Below are 24,060 nucleotides of genomic sequence, written 5' to 3' on the forward strand. Positions count from 1 at the left end.
AAAATTGCTTTTGTCTAATTCATTTTACGCAACAGACTGTTTGTTCACCCACTTTGAATTGATAAACGCGCACAGAGGAAGTCTTTTATGACATAAAGATTATGAAAGAAGAGTTCAATTGATCATGGCCTAGAGGAGGCTATAAGTGCTAATATATTTTAATCTAATCTCAGGTATTCTGCAAGAAAACTTTAAACGACTGCAGATAAAGAATGACAAGGAAAACAAAAAGGGCGCGTTTGTGTCAAAAACCCGAACGAGCGAAGTACGAGCGAGTGAGGGCTTTTGACACAAACGAGTAAATAAAACCCCGCGTACAAAGCACTTTCTATGTCGCAATTGCACATAACACGAGAATTTTCATTGAAACAACTTTAAGAACGCATATTAGAAACAAAAACTCACTAACAATGCAAATTTAATGGCAAGGGAAAATATCGCAGTACATGTACATCAAGGGACTAAAGTGCTGAACGGAAAAATGCAGTTAAAAAACTTTTTTTAAAAAATCTAAGTACGATATCAATAAAGCAATTCAAGCAAAGGCCAAATTTTGCGAGCGCTTTTAAATTGAGAATATGAGCAAGCGAGTAGTTGCAAATATTTTGCAAGCAGGAGCAAGCGAGCGCCCGTGTAATCCTTTCGAGCAATTCAATTGATTATACTTCGACACGTGAAAGAGCTGTGCGCCATTCTGATTGGCTGTATTTAGGCTTTTTTCAAATGCGAAAATAAAACGTATAGATTTCTAAAAATGAGCTTCATGGAATAGAATTCTCGTGTTATGTGTAATAATTAAAGTTACGGAACCTCGTTTTTTCCGCTCAGATTTAAAGGCCTGCGCACGAGAAATTCGGCCCGTAAATGGTTCGAGAAAACGACCTCATCGTCGGTGTAAAAACCTGTGAAGCTCACGAGTGACGTAAAACAAAGACAACAAAACTTTATAAACAATAGCGTACAGCAAAACAATACCTCATGAAATAAAGAAAACCTCGTCAGGTTTTTACACCGAGGATGACCCAGAAAACGAGTACTAGTTTTGTAAGAGATATTTATTTCTAGTTATTCGATCAGAAGTAAAGCCTAAGATTTTGGGAAAACGTGTAAGAACATTTGTAACATTATTATTTAGCAACTCGACCGAGCAAGAAGTCAGGCAAACGACTGGGGAGAAATATAAAGATGTAGCGAGGAGAGATAACATTGTCGAATGTGTTTAGGTGTTGTGTTGCAGATATCTGCAACACAACACCTAAACACATTCGACAACATCCTTCGCCTTAACGGCTACCCAGAGAACAGCATAGTAGAGTCAATACGCCCGCAACATCCCTAAAGAAACTCTCAACCTGAAAATAAGGAATGGTCATACCTCAAGATCCCGTACATTTCTGAACGCCTCAACCACAAAATCTCTAACACCTTCAGAAAATAACGCATCCAGTACGCATATCCCACATAATTTTACACACTCAGACAAGCCTCATCCCAGACCCCAAAAGTACGCAAATGGACCAGAGACAAGTGCCCCACCTCTAACACCGGATTATGTTTACGACGAAATGCAATGTACCAGCTCGCATGTAACACCTGCAATCAACAATACATTGGTAGCACGACACGTTTCATCCTCGACCGCGTAAAAGAACATCTCAACAATGAAAACTCGTCCGTGAAAAAACATATCAATTCCTGCCAGAACAAAGACCATAAAGACATTGATGTCAAGATTATTATGAACGAAAACGACCCCGCTGATCTACGCCTTTATGAAGCGTTTTACATTAGAAAGTACAAGCCTACACCCAATTCCCGAGAAGAATGTAGTGAATTCGCAGACCTTCTATTTTAGTATCTCATTTTCTAGACCATTTCTAACACTTATATAGGTCCTTTGTTTATAAACGGTCCATCATTAGAGCTTTACGTTCCATTCACAGGTTATTTCTGCAGCTTTCATACATAGTCAAATCTTATACACATTCCACCACACACTCTTTGTACATGTATATAGCGCGCCTGGAATATTTTCTTATCCCTAATAATGCCGTTGATCGGAGAAAGCTCAGATTTTTAAAAAACATTTTACTTTTTACAGCAGTGTAAGGCTTCATTGGATGATGTTCGTAACATCGAAACATGTCTTCTAAATTAAAAAATGTCGTACTCTTCTTGAAGATAACAATTAGTTTGTATATATTTTAACAATGCTACTGAAGGAAAACATGAACAGATTAGGTCCACTTCTTGTTAGATTGTTTTTCGCCTTCATTTTGCAACCTAGCCAAATGAACGGTCGTTCTCTTTTCTCGGTATTGACTGCCCCAAGGCAAATTTCGTCTTCTTTATAAATCAGCAACTGCTAAACCATCAATACTAGGATTTACGTTTTTAATAATATTGACATACGTAGGATGCACGATCCTCGCAGTAGAGAGCGCTATTTATGCAATAGCGAAAATCCGACCTGAAAAAAATCAGGCCTGTACGGGATTCGAACCACTGACCTCTGTGATACTAGTGTAGCGCTCTACCAATTGAGCTAACAAGCCAGCTGGGAGCAGGCCGTTAAGTTGATTCCTAATAAACCCGTGATGATAAATCAGATACAATGTATATATGAAGTTCATATATTTTGAACTGCGGTATTAGGTACGAATGATGCACGATCGTCGCTGAAGAGAGCGCTATTTATGTAATAGCGAAAATCAGACCTGAAAAAAATCCGGCTTGTACGGGACTCGAGCCACTGACCTCTGCGATACTAGTGCGGCGCTCTACCAATTGAGCTAACAAGCCAACTGGGAGCAGGCCGTTAAGTTGATTCTTAATAAACCCGTGATGATAAATCAGATACAATGTATATATGAAGTTCATATATTTTGAACTGCGGTATTAGCTACGTATGACGCACGATCCTCGCAGTACAGGCCGGATTTTTTTCAGGTCTGATTTTCGCTATTGCATAAATAGCGCTCTCTAATGCGAGGATCGTGCATTATACGTATCTAATACCGCAGTTCAAAATATATGAACTTCATATATACATTGTATCTAATATTGACATAGCTACATTCCTGTAGAATTTATTCATAGGCATTGTACAATCTGTAAGTCGTGTTGTGAAAGATGTCAAAATTTTCCCTCAGGAGAGTTGGTTCATGTACCTATTTGGAAAGAGGAAACGGTTCTTTGGAACCTGAGGCAGGCAATTCCGTGAAATTTCAGTCTTCGCTTTCTGTCTCAGGAATAGCTCCAACGGAGTCAGCTCCATGATGACCTAAGTCATTCTAATTAACTGACAGTACATCTTGAATGGTACCGCGACAAAGAGTTAATAAATTTTTCAGCGCTGACTGAATTTCGCCCCGGATATTAACATCAAAATTTCTGTTTCATGGGAAAAAAGAATTAGTTTTATTACTCAACAATGGTGTCTACCACAAATTTTTATCTCATTGGTATCATTTAACTGGCTTGTCCATGAAGAGTTAATTTAGATGGTAACCATAATATTTTTACTCTTCTTTGATGTTTGTTACTTTTTTTTATATGTTTGCGTTTATCTCACGAGTGGTTAGATTTAGACAAATGATTGACCTAGATTAGCCCACGAGAAACTCAATAGAAACCACGAACAAATCAACGTGTTAACTACTGGTAAGAGGGTACTTCAATAACCACTGACCCTTTTTCCATTAGACTCTCCTTTGCCAAGACATTTGTCATCAAATATTCTTCTAAAGAATGATTATATCAAAAGGTGGCCTACTTGTTTCCGAAAAATGGCGGGGACACCACGTGCACCAACTGCTTATCTCAGTCGGTTAAGTTTGATGTAAGTGCGAATTAGCGTCAGGAGTTTATAAAAATGGTAAACATAAAGGTATTAGTAAATTAATTCTTTGACAAAACGAAAATGAATACTCTCTTTATTCACTGAGGTTTTGAATTATAAATGAGGCAGTTTCCAGTTGGATACTCTATTATATCAATAACAGAAGAAGATGATGAAGAAAATCTTCTCGCTGGTTGCCAGGAAATATGGATTATTCCCCTCTTGCAAGCTTCTATCGTTAAAACACATTTCCGAGATGTTATTTTGGATCCTCTGTCAGTCGGTTCTTCAAAGGAAACACAAATTCTAAAATGGCTCCTGCAAATTTTACCGAGCTTCTTACCTAAGCTCCTTACCTATAGATAAGTAATTCTGTGGATTCCTTCTTGAACAAGCTAAGACTAGAAAAGATAAGCTAAAGGTTTCAAGAAGTGCACCGTACAAACCGAACAAATTGACGGTCAAACCCACTTCCCCCCCCCCCCTCTCCCCCACGCTTTCAGTTAATTCAAGAGATCAAAAGCGTATCCAGATCATATGGTCAGAGGGGAGAACCCTTCATTTCGCCACCTCAGGAGTGGGCTGAGGTCGATTCGCCACATGTGATTAATAAATAACCTAAACAGACATATGCTTTTACTATTAATTCTAAAGTTGACCGCTTCTCTTTACAAAGCAACAAAGCGTTCAAAGTCAGAGCCGTGGTAAGTAAAATGTTTGATTATTTACGTTCTCTTACAAGTATCAACTTTCCAAGACATATTTGAACGCTGTATATTATGCTTAAGGCTAGCTTCCCCTACATACACCGCGGCTGAATTCGAACTGATCAATATATTGACACATTATAAATTGCTTTGGAGGGGCGATCATCCAAATGAATGACTTCTTTCTTTTAAAATATTTTTACCAAGAAGGAAATATCCCCTTGTGTAGTGAAGATAATATCGGTACTTCAGTAGTCTTGGATCATATTAGTATCACTAATACCTCTCTAACAATTAGATAAACAATTACATGCACAACGCTTGTGAGAATTTGATCCTTCTGACACGTTAATTTCGTGCCTAAAAGCGCCCTGAGAAGTTCATAAATGCTTCAAAAACTAACCCTGCTTCACGCGCAGGGTTAGTTTTTATTCAGCAAAGGCTTGTTTAGATTAAAAAAGACGGAAACCATTGTCAGCGTTCCCAAAGTTAGAAATGGGTGAAATATAGCCGTTCTAAATTGAAATTCTCAGCACACTGGCATACAATCTATTTTTCATGGTCCTCCTTCACTGCCGTGAGTAGCTTAAAGTTTTTCAGTGTAGGTAGTACGAAGCGGGGTGTATGTAGTAAACGAATCATGGACTGTTGCAAAATTTCATGCCAATTCAAAGCCGGAAAATCTGATTTATTTGACATGTTATTCTTGACTTATGGGGAAGATAAAGAGCGGTCGACCTAAGGTTTCCTCATCGACTTGGACTTTTTCTTTTCACCACTCTAACTTAATCTTCACACTTGTTATTTCATTGTTCCTTTTTTGGTCTATCAGTCTGGTTTTTCTTTTTTTCTTTTTTCACCCATGGAGTAGTCACTTCTTTTTTACAACAGCTATTTGCATACACCTTTGTTTTGCAGGGGAAGTTGTCTTTCAGTTTCTTACTTTTGGTTTCATTGGTCATACCATCAGAATACTAAACAAGACGGTAAGCTGTAACAAAGATAATTTTAGAAATAACATTTTTTTCTCCCGCCTAACAAATCTGAAATGTTCTTGACAAAAAAAACGCAGACAGAGGATTTGAACCTCGAAATAACCTTAGATAATGGTAAAGATTTGTCGTTAAAAGCTTGATTTAAACCTATAAAAGTTTGTAAAATAAAACAATTAACTCAACATTAGGCCCCTAACTTCCAAGATCTAATTACTATATCTCCTTTCTAATTGCTATAAATCCTACTAGAAATGCGTTAAGAGAATGAAGTGTTTGAACAATTTAACAACTTTCAGCTGAATGGATAAGTTTCTCTATTCTTCAAAACTGTTGGCCTACTGATTTGATTACGGTACTGAAAAGTTACAAGTTAACCTGTTCTTAACTGTCAGAGTCCGAGGGAAATAGTTTAAAATGTAGACACATAATAATGCATTAATCAGATGCAAGAACGGGAAAATGTGATGTAAAAAGAACAAAGATTTAATGTTATTCAAGAATGTAGGGAAGCTGAGACGTGACGTGGTTATAAATTAGCTTAGCTTAGCTTATTATTTTTTATTATTATTATTATTATTTTTTTTTTACACGCGTTATTGTCATTCATCTCTGTTCTGCAGGAAAAACGTTTTTTCAATTTCTTACTTTTGGTTTCCTTAGTCACGCGATCAGAACACTGAAAAACACACGCTTCCTCGCTCAAGGGCAAGCAGCAAACCTAAATGGAAGTACAGCTTAAATTCTTTCGCCGTTTTCAAAAGAACGTTTTTCCACCTCAAATTAGGCGTAACAGAAATCAAATTTAAAATCAGAAAATTATGATATAATAGTAAGTAGCCACAATAAATTGCAGTGCACCTTATGTGCGAAACTGGAATTCGTGTCGATTTATAGTTGGGCTTTTAAAAAAGTTTTCTTTTACAACCGATCAAACGTAGGTTCTTCAAATTCGGACAAAGCATGATCAGTTAAAAATAAAAATCGATTTTACCATACCTATTTCAACGCTATATATTATGCTTAGAGCTAGCTTCCTCTGCATACAGCATCACTGTATTGATTAATATATCAATACATTAGAAACATCTATCGAGGGACGATTATCCAAATGAATGACTTCTATGTCTTAAGATATTTTTCCCCAGAAGAAAAATTAAAAGGTCTCTTGCGTATTCAAAAAAAGGATAAGAAAATCGGTACTTCAGCAGTATTGAATCATATTCGTATTACTAATACCTATCTGGCAATAAGATAAACAATTACAACGCTTGTGAGAATTTGATCCTTCTGATATGTTAATTTTGTGCCTAAAACCGTCCGGAGAAGTTCATAAATGGAAAAACGCACTCATATCGTTTCACGCGCGGGGTCAATTGTTATTTGGCAAAAATATGTTTAGATTCAGAAAGACGGAAAGCATTGTCAGCGTTCCCAAAGTTAGAAATGGGTGAAATATAACTGTTCGAAATTAAAATTCTCAGCGCACTGGCATCCAATCTTGTTCCTTTTTTCGGTCTATCAGTTTTTTTTTTTGTTTGTTTTTGTTTTCTTTTGTTTTTGTTTTTTTGTTTTTTTCACCCATCGAGTTGTTACTTCATTTTTACAATAACTATTTGCATGTATCTTTGTTTTGCGGAAAAGTTGCATTTCAGTTTCTTACTTTTGGTTTCGTTAGCATACGATCAGAATACTAAACAAGAAGGTAAGCTGTAACAAAGATAATTTTAGAAATAATTTCTTTTTTTCCCGCCTTACAAAACTGAAATGTTTTTGTCAAGAAACGTAAAGGCAAAGGGTAAAACAGCTTACATTCTTTTCCCATTTTCAAAAGATCTTTTTGCCGCCTCAAATCAGGCGTAACAGATATCAAATTTAAGATCAGAAAATTATGATTTAAAGGTAAGGAGCCACAATAAAGTGCAATGCACCTTATGTGTGAAACTCGGAAAGTCGTGTCGATTTATATTTGGCGGTCTTTTATAAGATTTTCTTTAGCAATCGATCAAACGTAGGTTCTTCAAAATGGGACAAAATATAATCAATTTAAAACCACCAAACTCTTATCTATGATATGCAAGCTCCGATATTTATTGAACCATCTTGTGAGCAAGCTGTAATGTTAGCTCCATCCGTCCCAGGTTATTACAATAATGTCATGTATTTGGCCAGCGGTTGTCTTACACACATGCGCATTAAAAGGCTACTCGACCGGGAGAGCCGCAATGTTGTAATAAACGTGTTTGTTGTGTTGTTTTATTGATTTCTGTTTAAATAAATCCGTCTCTTTTATAACCATTATCGGTTCCTCGATACATAGCAAATGATCATTTTTAAATAATTTGGATATATCAACAAAGTTGAAATGATAAATTGGCCACCGTAACGATTACAAAAGCTCACGTTTCGAGCGTTAGCCCTTCGTCGGAGCGTTAGCCCTTCGTCATTCGCTCCGACGAAGGGCTAACGCTCGTAACGCTCGAAACGTCAGCTTTTGTAATCGTTACGGTGGCCAATTTACCATTTCAACTTTGTTGATATATCCAAATTATTTCGCTACTCCCACCGACGCAGCCCCAAACAGTTTCTTTCGAAACTATCAGCCTTTATTCATTAGTCATTTTTAAAGATCGTTTTAATATTCGATGTTAAAGTAACTCCCTGCATTCGTGTTTTATTTTTGCTACGCAGAGAACATTTTAAACCAGTTAGATTTTGGCAAAGATTTGCTGTCGAGAACTTGCCTCAACTTAATTATTATCTGTAAAATAACACGATTAACTCGACATTGGGCTATTGACTTCCAAGATCTAACTTTCTAGTTGCTACAAATGACAGTGTAAATCTTAATATGTGTAGAAGTGTTCCATCAATTGTAATACGTACTACCCAGCTGATAACAGTCCTTTATTCTCCTGAAAAGTTGGCTGGATAATATATTACTACTGTAAAGAGAAGTTATAAGTTAAACAATTCTTGAGTGTCAGAGTCTGGAATGAAAAAATTTAAAAATCAGACACACGATGCATGAGTCGGAGGATAAAAGTTTAAAAAATTTAAGAAAAGCAGTTGCAGTTGCAGAAGAAGGATGGGTCATGCAAAAAGAAAAAGAAACAGGAAGAAACTCTTTGAGTTAAATATTAACTCCCGCTTTTAACTCCGACTTTAAGTGGAATTCATGATTTAAGGTAAACTCCTTCCAAATTTTACCCGAGATGACCAGCTTAGTTGGGGCTTTTGCGGACTAATTTGTGTAGAAAATAATCTGTAGGGAAACCAAAATTGCTTCGGGTAAGCGAGGGTTTCAGTTTCCAAGTGTCAAATTACAGTAAAGAACTTGTTCGACGGAAATCAACTGAAAATTTATTTCGAGTTAGTAGCAGATCCGAGTTATCGGAGTCGAAAATGCAGCCCATATAAAAGTCAAGAAAGTTAATTGAGTAACACTATGAAAAGATATGTTGCTCTGAGGCACTTTTGAAAATACACCACCCATGTCCCTGTAAACAGCTGTAGGGATGGCCTTCAAGACGCTTGTTTCAATTCTCTTTTCTCTTTCTTCCTCCAAAATTCAATTTAATTCTTTGTTTTCTCACGCCTAAAATCCTTTTATTATTATTATTTACAGGAAGAAACTGTAATGAATAGCAGAGCAGAAATCTTAAAAGAAGTCCAGATAGGTTTAGATGTCGCCATATTTCTTTTCAAGACTGATCGTGGTTTACAAGCGACTGAGTTATGTAATGAATGCATCACTTTGCTCCAAAACCTTGCCTCCGGCATTCACCTTCATATCTCTAGAATAATATTTAATCTGTACTTCGCAATCTTTGGCTCTACAAATCAGGCAGCAGGATATGCCACCAAACTTCTCATCACGCTCCACCAAGCGGCAGAGCTGACAAAGGATCTAGGAGACGAATATTGCGCACAAAGTCGGTTTGTAGAGGCAAAGAAACTTTTTGGAAGAGTTCTCACGATCGTGAAAATGACCGATCTTAGGAGAGAAGAAGGTATAGCTTACCAGAGACTTGGATCTGTATCTAGATTTTTCGAAGAAGAACAAAAGGTAATAGAATATCACGAGAAAGCACTTTCCATCATGATAGAAATTGGTGACAGACAAGGAGAAGAATCATGTTACGTGAACCTAGGAGCTGTGTTTCAATCCCTTGGTAGAAATCAGCAAGCTGAAGACTCTCTAGAGAAAGCTCTTTTCATCGCGTTAGAAACTGGCGACAAACAAGGGGAAGCAAACAGTTACGGGAACCTCGGAATTGTCTTTAAATCCCTTGGCGAATATCAGCAAGCTAGAGAATATCACGTGAAAGCACTTGCCATTGCGATAGAAATTGGCGACAAAGAACTTGTAGGGTTAAGTTACGGGAACCTCGGAAATGTCTTTAATTCCCTTAGCGAATATCAGCAAGCTAAAGAATATTACGAGAAAGCACTCGCCATCTGGATAGAATTTGGCTACAAACGATATGTAGAGACATGCTACACGAGCCTCGGAACTCTATGTACATCCCTTGGCGAATATCAGCAGGCTAGAGAATATTTTGGGAAAGCACTTGCCATCGAAATAGAAATTGGTAACAGGCGAGGAGTAGCGACAACTTTCTGGAACTTCGCAAGTGTGTTTCAATCCCTTGGCGAATATCAGCAGGCTAAAGAATATCTAGAGAAAGCACTTGCCATTGCAATAGAAATTGGTGACAGGCGTGGAGTAGCGGTAAGTTACTGTAAACTCGGATATGCGTTTCAATGCCTTGGCGAATACCAGAAGGCTAGAGAATATCACGAGAAATCACTTGCCATAGCGGAAGAAATTGGCGACAGAAAAGGAGTCGAGTCATGTTACTTGAACCTCGGAAATGTGTTTCTATCCCTTGGCGAATATCAGCAGGCGAAAGAATATTACGAAAAAGCACTCGCCATCGCGATAGAAATCGGTGACAGAAAAGGAGTAGATGGAAGTTACGGTAACCTCGGAATTGTGTTTCAATCCCTTGGTGAATATCAGCAGGCGAAAGAATATCTTGAGAGAGCACTTGCCATTAGGATAGAAACTGGCGACAGAGAAGGAGTAGAAGAGAGTTACGGGAACCTCGGAACTTTATTTTACTCCCTTGGCGAATGTCAGAAGGCAAAACAATACCACAAGAAAGCACTGGCCTCAGCAACAGAAACTGGAAGCAAAAAAGGCCAATGTACAGCTCTCTTGGGCCTTGGAGATGTTTATCGTAAGCTCCGTAAATATCGGCAAGCTAAAGAACATTTTGACAAAGCACTCGGTATCAGTATAGCAATTGGTGACAGAGAAGTAGAAACAAGGGCTTCCGCAGGTTTGGGAATTGTGTTTGCCTCAATTAATGACAAACAGAAAGCAAAAGAACATTGTGAAAATGCACTTACAATTAGCAAGGAATGCGGCCATAGATATAACATAGCAAGTGCTTACATGGAGCTTGGAAAATTATCCACAGTTCTTGGTGAATATGACAAGGCAGAAGATTATTTAGAGAAAGCTCGCTTAATAAGCAGCAAAATTGGAGCCAAAATGAGTGGGTTTCAAAGCCTTCTCAGTATCACACATTTGAAGATATCGCAATCAAAGCCAGAGGAAGCAAAGCAATGTCTTCTTGAAAGTATTAGAAATTACGAACGGATGAGAAGTTTTCTGAGAGGAAACGAGGAATTTGAAATATCCCTGTTAGAGGAGCACGGGACTCTCCATTTCAAGCTTCTTACTAAGTTGTTTTGCGGAACTGGAAAATTTCAAGATGCTCTTTATGTGGAGGAGCTGGGACGAGCGAGAGTTCTCGCGGAACTCATGGCAGACACATTCTCCATTCAAAGCCACATCTCAGTTAATCCACAATCATGGTTTGAGATTGAAAAAATCGCTGAAAAAGAAACCAACTCTGCTCTTTTGTATATTTCATATGAAGAGCGGAAAGTTACCCTCTGGGTTTTGAAAGCAAATGGAGACACTTACTTTCGAGCTAGCGAACATGTGAAAGACAATTAACACACTTATGTCTGAAAATGTTTACAATGTGGAGGGAATTTTCAAAAAGAGTGCCGCCAGCTTTGGCGTTTTACCCACAGAAAATTGTGAAGATCGATCTTTGGATGACATCGTCTCGACATCTGTATATGGAGAGAGCCGGGCAACTCTGCGAGGTGACGAAACCATAGATACCGAACGAATTCTTCATTTGTGTTACAAATGGATCATCGCTCCTGTGGCAGATTTACTTCCAGAGCCTGAAATCATCGTTGTGCCCGATTGTTTCTCGTACCGAGTCCCATTTGCTGCCTTGCGTGATGGACCAGCCGGAAAGTATTTATCAGAGAATTACAAAATCCGCATCGTCCCTTCCCTGACGACTCTCCGGCTGATTCAAGAATGTCCTGTGGATTTTCACAGTCAAACTGGTGCACTGGTGGTGGGTGATCCCACGGTTGGCAAAGTGCATTACAATGGACGTTTCACCAACTTTATTCCTCTGCAATGTGCTAGAAAGGAAGCAGAGATGATTGGTCGACTGCTGGGCGTTCAACCTTTGTTAGGAGAATGTGCAACAAGACAGGCGGTACTTCAAGAAATACCTTCAGTGAGTCTGGTGCATCTCGCCGCACATGGAAGTGCTGAAAGAGGAGAGATAGCTCTTTCCCCTCAGTGCCACTCTGGCAGTATTCCACAAGAAGAAGACTACCTCCTGACAATGTCTGACATCTTAGGAGTTAAAGTGCGAGCAAAACTGGTTGTACTCAGCTGTTGCCACAGTGCGCGTGGATTGGTTAAAAAGGAAGGAGTTCTTGGAATCGCTCGAGCATTCTTAGCATCCGGTGCACGTTCAGTGTTGGTAGCATCATTGGCCATAGAAGACGAAGCAACGGAGCAGCTCATGAATCATTTCTATGGGCACCTTGTTCGTGGAGAAAGTGCCAGTGAATCTCTTCACCAGGCCGTACAATGGTTGAGAAACAACGGCTTTCCCAATCCTTCACAATGGGCACCGTTTGTGCTGATGGGAGATAACGTGACATTTGATTTTACGAAAACAGGGTAAGTCTTTGCCTTTCATCTATAAAATGTCAAGAAAAGGATGACAGTCTACGTAGTGTCCGGAGCCAGAATATTATGCTTATTTTGTTCTTTTCAATTAGAATTGGCCTAGAATCAAAATCTCTTTTGTTACGAGGTTTCTAAAAATAGTTCTACAAACGGAGATTAGATATGTTGATTGTCAGGCCATAAAAATGAAAACGGTCAGCTGAGAACTACGGGAACATTAAGCAGGTCAACTTTGTTTTATAAAAATTACATGATAATCTAAAAGTGACTTTGGCATCCGGCATGGTATGATCGACACTATAATTTAGAAGTTTGCAAAATCCCATCCAATGACCTCTAAGTGCAAAGCTATCAAAGCTGTATGTTTGGTAACTGTAATTTATCTAAAATATCTGATCTGTTTGCTTAATTAAAGTTGAAATGCTGACAAATAAATAGTTTTTGTTTCAGGAATGAAGAACTCAAAGAGGACAACGATGACGTAGAGAATACCCATAGTAATGAATGATCCTGCAAAAAGATTATCCTTAGGGAAAATTGCCTTTAAATGGACACTGGTATTACTTTGTACAGACATTTATAATTTCTTTAAAGTCGAGCAGTTGTTTTTCATGCATTTGTAAACAAGGCTGAATCGAAAGCAAGAGCTGACACTGAAAGCCGTAACTCAGCTATTGGATCTACTAGATATATCAGTAAGGGAATAAAATTAATAAGGATGGAAAATTGAACGCAAGAAATTGGCAAAGCTTTTGAAATTCGAGATTTTTGACAAAGTCTTATTTGAGATTACAGTTTGAGAAATAGTAACATGGCGATCGAGACGGAAAAAAAAAAGAACGAAAAAAAAACGTGGCGATCAAACAGATGGAAAGAAACTGCTTGCCGGAAGCAAAACAAGCAAGACAAAGAAGAAGACAGCCAACGGTGCAAACTTGTGTAAGAATCAAACTTAAAAAGAAAAAAACAATGGAAGAAAGACTAAAGTTAAACAAACAGAACACAGAGCAAAAGTAAGGAGGAAAATAACACTGGCATAAAAGTAAATCTAAAAAAGGATATGATCATTAACTGCGCGAGACACTAACGTAAGAGTCAAACAGAAAAAGGGAAGAAGCAATGCGCAAGATTCTGACGTACCAGTAAACATTGATAAAAAATCAAGTACAATTAGTGCCAACAACCCGAAGCAAACAGAAAGAGAACCAACACTGGGCGAGATGTGAACGCAAGAATCAAACAGAGAAGAAAAAAATTGCGATGTGCTAAATTAACAATGATAGACTGGAGACGAAACAATATTATGGATATAAATGAAAGTAGCGATCGACAAGAATTTGTCAGTGAATGTTGATTGAAATGGTAACAAGGCTGGAATCAGAACGGAGTGGAGAAGGATCCCACTGCCAGTAATTCATAATGTAGAGCTTATGACATATCAGGGCAAATCCGTTTATTGATACACTACAGCGGCGTATGACATATCAGGGCAAATCCGTTTATTGATACACTACAGCGGCGTATGACATATCAGGGCAAATCCGTTTATTGATACACTACAGCGGCGTATGACATATCAGGGCAAATCCGTTTATTGATACACTACAGCGGCGTATGACATATCAGGGCAAATCCGTTTATTGATACACTACAGCGGCGTATGACATATCAGGGCAAATCCGTTTATTGATACACTACAGCGGCGTATGACATATCAGGGCAAATCCGTTTATTGATACACTACAGCGGCGTATGACATATCAGGGCAAATCCGTTTATTGATACACTACAGCGGCGTATGACTAGGGCAAATCCGTTTATTGATACACTACAGCGGCGTATGACTAGGGCAAATCCGTTTATTGATACACTACAGCGGCGTATGACTAGGGCGAATCCGTTTATTGATACACTACAGCGGCCTATTTTTATACATTCGGTCGATTTTCAATAAGTGATTCAATTAAACGGATGCACTGTAGTAAGTTGCTGACCTGTTTTGAGTTAAATAGAACACAAGACCCGCTACTGTAGCCATTAAATCGTGTTGTAGTACTATAGTTCTTGATACAGCTGATAGAGTGGAGCCTTAAGAGGAAAAGTTACGCAAGTCCCAAAGGAAAAACTGTATTGTCCTGTTTCAGATCCACCAGTTAACAAATGAATAAGTACAAGATGAAAATTTTTTTCTCTGGATTGATATTTGCGCATTACAAATCAAAAAATATCATTATTATTATTATTATTATTACAAGTTGTTGTAAGATTTGTGGTGGTCTTTAGTCGGTACACGGCTTTTACACGGAACCGTTTGAAAGTGTTTGTTTCAAAAATAAGTCTACTGGTATTTTAGAAACCATTTCTCCGTGAAACTTTTTTTTAAAACTTCAGATTGTATTTGGTCGGTTTTCGCGTGTTTGACTCTGACGAACCGATAGGGGCGCATTCAAGTCTTCCCGCCTATTTAAAATCGGTGTTTGCAAAAGTCAGGCTCGATGGACTAGACATAACCAACACGGCAGTGGTATGTGTTTGGAACTAAGGGCAATCTCTTAGTTTTATCGAAAAATTTCCCTCAATGTCACGTCAAACTAAGGTCTAGAAAATCGTCACGACGAGCGTTCGCTGGACAAGTTGACTTCCTCAAGGCCATGTCCCCACGAATCCGGAAATTTTTTTTCCGCCAATATTTTTTTGCGGATATGAAACTTTTCGCGTCCACACGCAGCGTATTCGAATCGTTTTCAGCCGTCCACACGTTTCCGATTGTATCCGGAAATTTTCTGATTTGCTCTGGTGCCCAGTTCTTTTGCCGGAGAGAATCCTGAAGTGGGCATGCGCATAATTGCGATTTTGGCGCCATCTCTTTCTCGCCATAGCTACTGCGAGGTGTAATCAGTCGAAGCTTGTAGTTTATCACTCGAAAAAATGTCTAAATCTACAGAAAAAGCAAAGGAAAAGTATGCTGATACATATGAATGGATCGATGATGAAGTTGAACTAGCTACTGCTCACGGTCACGAAAAAATAAAAAACGAAGCAAATCGCCAAAAGCATCGACTGAGAATCTTGTGTTGACAAGTATGGCGAGATTCTCGAAGCTTACGGTGCTCATTATCCCTCGCCAGAAGATGCTGCTGCTATTGGCAAAGATTTCCAAACAAGAAGGACGAGTTAACGAAGTCTGTTTTAACGTCAAAACTAAAAGCTACAACCTTGCTGTACACCATGTTTGTTTATAATGCTCGCCGTGAAGACTGGATCCAAGAAACCGAAGTAAGCGTACTGGAAAATTTCGGGATACGGCCGTCCACACGTATCCGTATTTGTATCGGATAAAAAAAATTCCACTCTGGAGAGCGTTTTCAAAAACTTCCGGATAAGGCCAGAAAATACGCTGGATACGTGTGGAAGCAAGCCGTATTCGTAAAAAAAAATTTGCGTTTTCACAAATTTCCGGATACTTGTCAGGACGATGCCAAAGACTCGAGAAGATAAAGTAGTTTGATTAACCTCGGGATTGTCGCTTTGGGATAACTACACGAATGTCTTAATATACACCGACAACCGCACGACATTAAAGTATGCGCAAGCACGAAAATTTGTCCACTAGAAAATCAAATTAATTTTTGGAATGTTTGATATTCTTAACAAGCTTGAAAGAACCTCTTGGTGAAAATTGCCTTTGTTAAACAAAACCGCTTTCTAAGCCATTATCAAGTTAGCCGAACCTTTTATCTAAACATTTATTTTTGTGTGAAGGGATGAAAGATGAGCTTTCAAAACCGGCAGTCTAAATCCCACAGGTATTAGCGAACGCTTTTCATTCCACTAATTTATTCGCGTTTTTCTCGTTGCCATGTTCCCACCAATAACGTAGCTCTATTTACTGCCTTTAAAAGCACACACAACCCACAATTCCTCTATTCGCTCCGACGAAGGGCTAACGCTCGAAATGTCAGCTTTTATAATCGTAACCGTGGCCAATTTACCATTTCCACTTTGTTGATATGTTCAAATTATTTCGTTACCCCCACCGACGCAGCTCCAAACAGTTTCTTTAGAAACTATCAGCCTTTATTAATTACTTAATTCGGTTAGGCAGGGGACATTAAAGAACCCACTCACGAGATTACTGTAATGTGGTCTGGCCTGTTTACTGAGGGGAGGGGGCATCTTAATTACTTAATTCGGTTAGGCAGGGGACGTTAAAGAACCCACTCACGAGATTACTGTGATGTGGGGGGAGGGGGCATCTTCAAATGAATTTCCTTCGATTGTTTGTAAACTGCCGATGCAGTCCAGCCAAAGTCCCCCGGAAAGTGTTGTGATGCGCATTTGATCATATTCACATGTTAATTTGCGCAATATAAATATAAAATTATTATTATTATTATTATTGTTATTATTATTATTATTAGGAGTGGAAAATTTGCATTATCAACTTAGTTCATCTACTAACACAAATTATTTTCTAGAACAAAGCCGTTGTCCCAAAGGTGATTTATCGTTTTCGCCGTTGTTTTCTCTAATTCAATTATTGTATGCACAATGGAATCATGAGTTCTTAGGAAATCATGCGCCTTCTGCACTTAACAATGGAGAAAAGAGGTTAGAATTGGCTATTATCTTTTTGCCGGACGCGAACCAAACCGTTAACTGGATGAAAAGGTTAGAAATAAACTGAGCTCGGAAAAATGTCCTCATACCCCCATACTATAAAAAAAATTGGAAGGTTCATAAACTTGTGGCCTTTTAAGCATTATAAAAATTTTATAGGAGCTAATGACGAAAGTTAAAAAGTTTACTAAACAATCGTCAATCTGCAATTACATCATATGTACCCCATTGCAAATAAGATAAGTGAAAAAGTGATAAAAGTTTGAAATACTCCCATACCCTTCGCTCGAAACAGCCGTCCCTTTACAGTGGCTGCCATGAACTCAGTTCATAAAACCAAATTATCTATATTTAAAGAAAAAGCCGTAATCCCAAAGACAATCCATTATTTTCGCCACTGTTTTCTTTATCCAACAACTTCAGTTGTGCACAATGACCTGAGAAGAACTTTGTGCGTAATGAAAGTCTGGGACCCTTAAGTCGCCTAAAGTCACCTTTAAGTCGCCTAAAGTCGCCTTAAGTTGCCATAAGTCACTATTGTTTATGCAATGTTATAAGGGTTCCACCCTAATCCCAATTGACCCCATTCACCCCACTTTAATCATAAGGATCAGGATCAGACTGAAGAGGCATGGTGGCCCCGGCTGAATGGTTAGTGCACTGGACTCGAAATTAGTTCAGTTTTGGCGTCTAGTGTTGGAGCATTGTATTTTGTTCTCGGGCAAGATACTGTAAGCTCAAAGTGCCTGACCTTTTCCAGGTGTAAATATTGGTACTGGTTGGCAGGGAGTAGGTAACCTTGCAATGGACTATGAGTTTAATTATTGTTATTGTGAGGTGGGCAATGGCTTCCATATACATAGAAACTCCCTGTGAAAATAGTCATGCGCCTGTCTAGCCCCTATATATTATGCTGGCATGGGTAATTCCTACATGTAGACAATACTGATGTAGAAATATGACAATGTATACCCTTCCATTTTCTTACTAAAACAGCTATCTGTTTCAACAAATTTCTGTCTTGTAATTCATGATGAAAAAGTTGATAAAAGGGTTGACACTGTGTATTATCATCGGGATATAATAAATATTGAATGACATAAAACCTACAGCCCAGTTCATCAAGATAAAACGATAGAAAGGTATTCTGGAGAAAGGCTCAATTCTTGCCACTCACTTATACCTTGTGCAGTATAAATAACATTATCAAAAGTCACCTAAACTTTAACTGAAGCCAAATTTTATCCACTTAACTTACCCAGAGTAAAAAAATGACAAAAGTGGGCCATTTCTCCAGGATAAACCCTTTAACCTGTACTAGCTACTTCCAACATGGTATTCGACCAAATGAAAACATTTGAACTTTGTAGCTCGACGCACCTACTAAAGGTGTAAATATTTATCCATCTTGAGACTTTGATAGTCGTTTTGTACATTTCATCTTCGTCAGTTTGATTATAAACATACACGAACCACTTCTAAGCCAAGTAAAGCCTTTTACAGCAAACATGGCCGCCAGAAATATTTGATCACGTGACTTAGGTTTTGTTCCGTGACCAAAGTGCACGTGAGAACAACACGCACGCGAACCTGCTGAAAAGTGTACAGAGAAATAATTACTTTATCTGTGCAAAAAAAAAAATCATCAAAAAGCTTTTAAAAAAATCACTCTGAAAGTTTAACTGGGCGACCGCTTCAATAAAATGATCGTACTTGGCGAGTGAAACCCTATCGTGTTGTCCCGCTCCTAACTTCGAAGCATGGAAACTAGTTAGCGGCACAAAGGTTGCTAGGAGAATTAAAATGGCGGAGACTTTAGAGCCAGTTATCAGCTTGGAGAATTTCGTCGTAACTCGTTAGTTACTGGACAGTTGTGAGGTAACAACGAATGCTTTTAAACCTGTAATACTGCCACCAGGCTAAAAATAAAACTTCAATGCTTGGAAGGTCCTGCTGATCAGATCAACAGTGGAGAAAGACCTTCGCATATGGTTCTCAGTATGGTATTGGGGTGTTTTGTCTAACTGAGGCAGGAGAACAACAAATTGGCTGGGTCCTTGAAAAGGACCGAGCAATTTTGGATGCTGTTTGAAAGGCATGCGACTTGCCAAACTTTCATGCCAAAATTGACAGTGCAAGTGGCAAAAATAGGGGAGAAAAGTTTACCAAGATAACAATTTTTATAATTTGTGAGGCTTTGTGAAATAATTAAATAATCAAGTTATTTTTAATTAATTATGTGGAAAATTTAGTGATAGTTTTATGTAAATCGCCTCTCTCTTCTTAAATTAAAAATGTGTGTCTTTACGTCTTTATTTTTGATAGGTTTGTTTTTCGCTACATCGACGACTGTATCGGCACTACCTCTTCTACCAGAGAGGAGCTCACTCAATTCATAACCGCAGTCAATTCTTTTCACCCGGCTCTGAAATATACCCGGGAAATTTCTGAAAATTCTTTATCCTTTTTAGACATCAAAGTTTCAATTGAAGGTAACGTTTTATGCACTAGTGTGTATTACAAACCTACAGACTTGCATAATTACTTGTTATATTTGTCTTCGCATCCATCTCACGTTAAGAATTCCATTCCTTTTTCTCAGTTTCTAAGACTTCGTCGTTCATGCAATGATGAATCTGATTTCCACCACAAATCAGAGTCAATGTGCCAGTTTTTCGATAAACGTGGTTACCCTGTTTCTGTGGTTCAAGCGGGTTACCACCGCGCCCAACTTATTGATCGACATTCAGCACTACAAATGTCGCATAAGGAAGATTCCGACCGCATTCCATTCACTCTCACGTTTCACCCTCACAACCACTCAGTTAAATCCATCATTCATAAAAACTTTAAATTACTTCAAAACGATCCAGGGAGAAGCACTATCTTTTCGCAGCCTCCGCTCATTTCATTCAAACGCGACAACAACATGGGCAATTTTTTTGGTCAGAAGCTCTTTTCAGACTAATAACCAACCAGGCACTTTTAAATGCGCTCGTGCACGATGCAAAACGTGTCCTTTCATTCACAACACTGATAAAATAGCGGGACCTAAACGATGCATTAAGATCACCGATCAATTCACGTGCACCTCCGCCAATGTAATCTATTGCATAACTTTTTATTATTGCAAAAAGATATACATCGGCGAAACAGGCAGAAGACTAGGTGACCGATTCCGAAAACACCTTCGAGACGTGGAAAGGAATGACAAGGACACATCGAAGCCAGTCGCTAGACATTTTAATTTACCTAATCATTCTAAGCAACATATGGCAATCTGCGGTCTTTCCTTACACTTAGGTAGCACGGAAAGCCGTAAAAATCTTGAACAAAAGCTCATCTTTCAAACCGGCAGTCTAAGTCCCACAGGGTTCAACGAACGCTTTCCATTCCACTAATTTATTCTTGTTTTTCTCGTTGCCATGTTCCCACCAATAACGTAGCTCCATTCTCTGCCTTTAAAAGCACACACAACCCACAATTCCTCTATTCACTCCGACGAAAGGCTAACGCTCGAAACGTCAGCTTTTGTAATCGTTACGGTGGCCAGTTTACCACTTCAACTTTGTTTAGCCTTTGTTTAACAAAACCGCGTTCTAAACTGTCTTAAATTTAGCTCAAGCTGTTATATAAACAGTTATTTTGTCAAGTGTCATGAGGGCCGAAAGCTAATAGTGGAAGGACATCTATTTAATTGAATCAACTCTGAACCTCTGGTGAAGGATCCCTTAGGTCCACTGGCTGCGTAAAACCGCGGATTGGGTTAGACCTCGTTTAAAGTCGGCCCGTACTGTTTTTAATCTAACCATTTTCCTTTGTATCTACATCTAGGCAAGCAACACATCGGGCGCTTGAACAGGCCAAAACGAACGTCACAAAAATTATTTGGTGGTTGGCGTTACTGAGGAGTTGGAAGATTTTCTGTCTGTTCTTGAGAAACTTTTACCTGAATTTTTCATGGGTGTACTAAACATCTACAAGAAGCCAGGTTAGTGTTTAACTCAAAGTTAAAATAAGTACTTTGCTTATTTTAACTTTGAGTTCTCGTTGCCTTATCGTGATGTTTTTGTTCCTTCTCGTTTCCTTTTTTTTTTATTTTTCCAAATTAATTGTCATCTATTTCCAGACGATAATCTCAATTCAAAGATGACATCTGCCAGAAGCATGAATAAGAAAGGACATTCTCTAGAAGTACAAAATATAATGAGGAAACATCTGCAATTAGAATACGAATTTTATAATTTTGTAAAGGAAAGATTTCGTAGCCTGAAAAAATAACTGATGATTGGAAAAGGAAATTGGATGCAGCGCCAACAAGATTTGACCGAATAATGAATCCGCGGTTGGCAAAAAACGAAGCGTATTTTTGGCGGTTTGAGTGCAAATCAACTTCACCCCCAAATAAGGGAAAAGGCCCTGGGAACGAGGTTGAGTGGCTGTTGTGATCAATTTGGTACTCGTGGATTACATTAGCAAGCTCGAGCTCTTGTTGTCCTTGAAAGAAAAAAATGTTATGCATGTGTCAACTAAAACACAGAATTTAGCTTTAGTCTTTTTTATGCAGTCGTCTCAAACAACTTTACTGAGAGGAACACATTTAAATTCACAAGTTCCTAACATTTGGAAACACTTTCAACACCCGGAGTCACCTGACATAAGATCAAAGCTAATGCAAATACCTTTTTCATTATTCAAATTAGGATAAGAGAGTTTCCATCCTGTTGAATTGTCAAAGAATAAAACCACTGATGTCTTAAAGTTTGCTTTTTAAATTAACTCTTAATGCTAAATTCGCTCTTAATTCAAGTTGCAACGACCAAAATTAACAGCTAGTTGTAGTCCACACCGTTGTTTGCAAATAAGAAGGGCGCTATTTGAGGTAATTATGTAGAAAAAATTGGAAAGGAAATGTTCAGGCTGGGAGTCTAGCCAGATATTAAAATTATTAAAGTCGGTGTTCAGTAAAGCGCCCTTTAGCAACTTAAATTACGCGTTAATATGACATTAGCTAAGTGAAATAAAATGTGCAATTTTGTGTCTATTCCAGGACTTTTAAGGCACAAAGTGAGAGCAGATGTCACAAAATTTGCTTACTGTTGAAAGATTGTTTCCTCTCTTGGTTGATCATAAGTGCAAGGTAAACCCACGCACAAAATTGTAACAGAACAAGCGGTTCATTCTTAAGGTCGTTTTAAGTTAGTGAACACTATCGAAAAAGTAGTTCTTCTAACATCCACGGGGAAAGTAAGTTTTACGTAAAATTGACCGGTAGGTGCTGTGGAGATGAGATATTTCTCGTTGCTATAATAGATGGCCTGCTGCTGGGAAAAAAAAAGGACTGCTTCATATTAGCGGCAGGAAGATGGCGACAGCACATTTAACAGAAGGTGGAACACCAACTAAAAGCGTTCCAGAACTGGCATGCTCCCGGTCTATCGCAAGTGCAATACAACAGCACGCTTATTATACGTCAACATTCCACATTCTGTTATCCATCACAACATTTCTTGGGAATTCTCTTATCCTTGTTGCTCTTCACAAGGAATCGTCTCTTCATCCGCCGTCCAAACTCTTTTATCGTTGCCTGGCAACAACAGATCTGCTGGTTGGTCTTGTCGTCCATCCTCTGGCTGCCATCCATTGGATGTCCTATTTTAACGAAACACTGGAGTCTTTGTCGGTGGACATACCACGCAACAGTCATATCAGTCTCTGCCTTATCTTCAGTGTCTTTGTTGACGATGACGGCAATAAGCGTTGATAGGCTTCTAGCCCTGTTGTTAGGGTTGACATACAGACAAATTGTAACTGTAAAGAGCGTAAATGTCGTTCTAACTACCTTTTGGATTGCAACCGGTGTCGTTCCCATATTCCAAAGCTTAGATTACCACAGAACACTATGGTACGGCTTTGTAATTATAGCATCCTGCTTGATAATCTCATTCGCATCATACACAAAGATTTTTAAAGCGCTTCGTCATCATCATACTCAAATACAAGATCATGCCCAGCAAAATCAGAGCCAACCAAATGCATTGAACAACGCACGATACAGAAAGGCAGTGAACAGTGCGTTGTGGGTGCAGTTAGCTCTAATTGCCTGTTATCTACCTTACTGCATAGTGGTAGTTTTGATCACTTTTAACAAATTATCTCTAAGAAGTTCAGCCGTCAGTGGGGCACTAGCAATGCTCCTTATCTCCTTTAACTCAACTTTAAACCCGTGTCTTTACTGCTGGAAGATTAGCGAAGTTAGACAAGCAGTAAAGCAGACAATCAGACAAGCACTTTGCTGTCCTTAGAGTCATATACTGTTCCAGTTACACATGTATTGATCCTTTAAAACCTTGTTTCTACAACAGTGTAGGTTAAGAGGGAACGAATATGTGATTTATGTATGTGACTTCAAAATATATACAAAATATACGAATATGTGACTTGAAAAGCACTTGTACTGGTTATCACTGAATGGTGAGCGGAAAAAACAATGGACAGACACAAGTGAAATCGTTTAAAGGAATGGAGTTTTCTTATCATGCACTCAAATAATTATATCACCGATGCACTATGTTTGCCATGTTAAACAACAGGCTCTTAAACTAATTTGCACTTAAATTAAATTAAATGTCCACAATGTAAAGATAACCCCATAACTATTAATGAAATAAAATGTTTTTTTCTGTAATTGCTCTTAATACAGCACACCTGTGAGATCCGTGCTTTACTTAAATATAAACTGCTGGTTGTTTTCCACACCACTGCCCACTGGTAAGTTGGCCGCCGAAGAAAATGGCCAAGGTTATTTATTTT

At 38.5% G+C, this 24,060-nt stretch overlaps 2 protein-coding genes and 1 pseudogene across 2 annotated transcripts; all 3 read left to right on the top strand.

Annotated features, from left to right (window-relative positions):
- Positions 1-9,177: 9,177 nt before the first annotated feature.
- Positions 9,178-11,574, top strand: LOC111344216 (uncharacterized). Its single transcript, XM_022951428.2, has one exon. The coding sequence runs from the start codon at positions 9,181-9,183 to the stop codon at positions 11,572-11,574; it is 2,394 nt and encodes a 797-aa protein (XP_022807163.2). The 5' UTR covers positions 9,178-9,180.
- On the top strand, positions 11,466-14,390 carry LOC111344222 (tetratricopeptide repeat protein 28-like). Its single transcript, XM_022951432.2, has 2 exons — positions 11,466-12,618; positions 13,078-14,390. The coding sequence occupies exons 1-2, from the start codon at positions 11,582-11,584 to the stop codon at positions 13,133-13,135; spliced, it is 1,095 nt and encodes a 364-aa protein (XP_022807167.2). The 5' UTR covers positions 11,466-11,581; the 3' UTR covers positions 13,136-14,390.
- Positions 14,391-22,580: 8,190 nt separating this feature from the next.
- Positions 22,581-23,888, top strand: LOC148720470 (adenosine receptor A1-like; annotated as a pseudogene).
- Positions 23,889-24,060: the final 172 nt, after the last annotated feature.

This window comes from Stylophora pistillata, chromosome 11 (genome assembly GCF_964205215.1).
Source record: "Stylophora pistillata chromosome 11, jaStyPist1.2, whole genome shotgun sequence".
In the NCBI taxonomy this organism is placed as follows: Eukaryota; Metazoa; Cnidaria; class Anthozoa; order Scleractinia; family Pocilloporidae; genus Stylophora; species Stylophora pistillata.

Coding starts and splice junctions, on each gene's coding strand:
- LOC111344216 (XM_022951428.2), top strand. CDS start 9,181: ATGAATAGCAGAGCAGAAATCTTAAAAGAAGTCCAGATAGGTTTAGAT.
- LOC111344222 (XM_022951432.2), top strand. CDS start 11,582: ATGTCTGAAAATGTTTACAATGTGGAGGGAATTTTCAAAAAGAGTGCC. Junction 12,619..13,077: donor TTTGATTTTACGAAAACAGG/GTAAGTCTTTGC, acceptor TTTTTGTTTCAG/GAATGAAGAACTCAAAGAGG.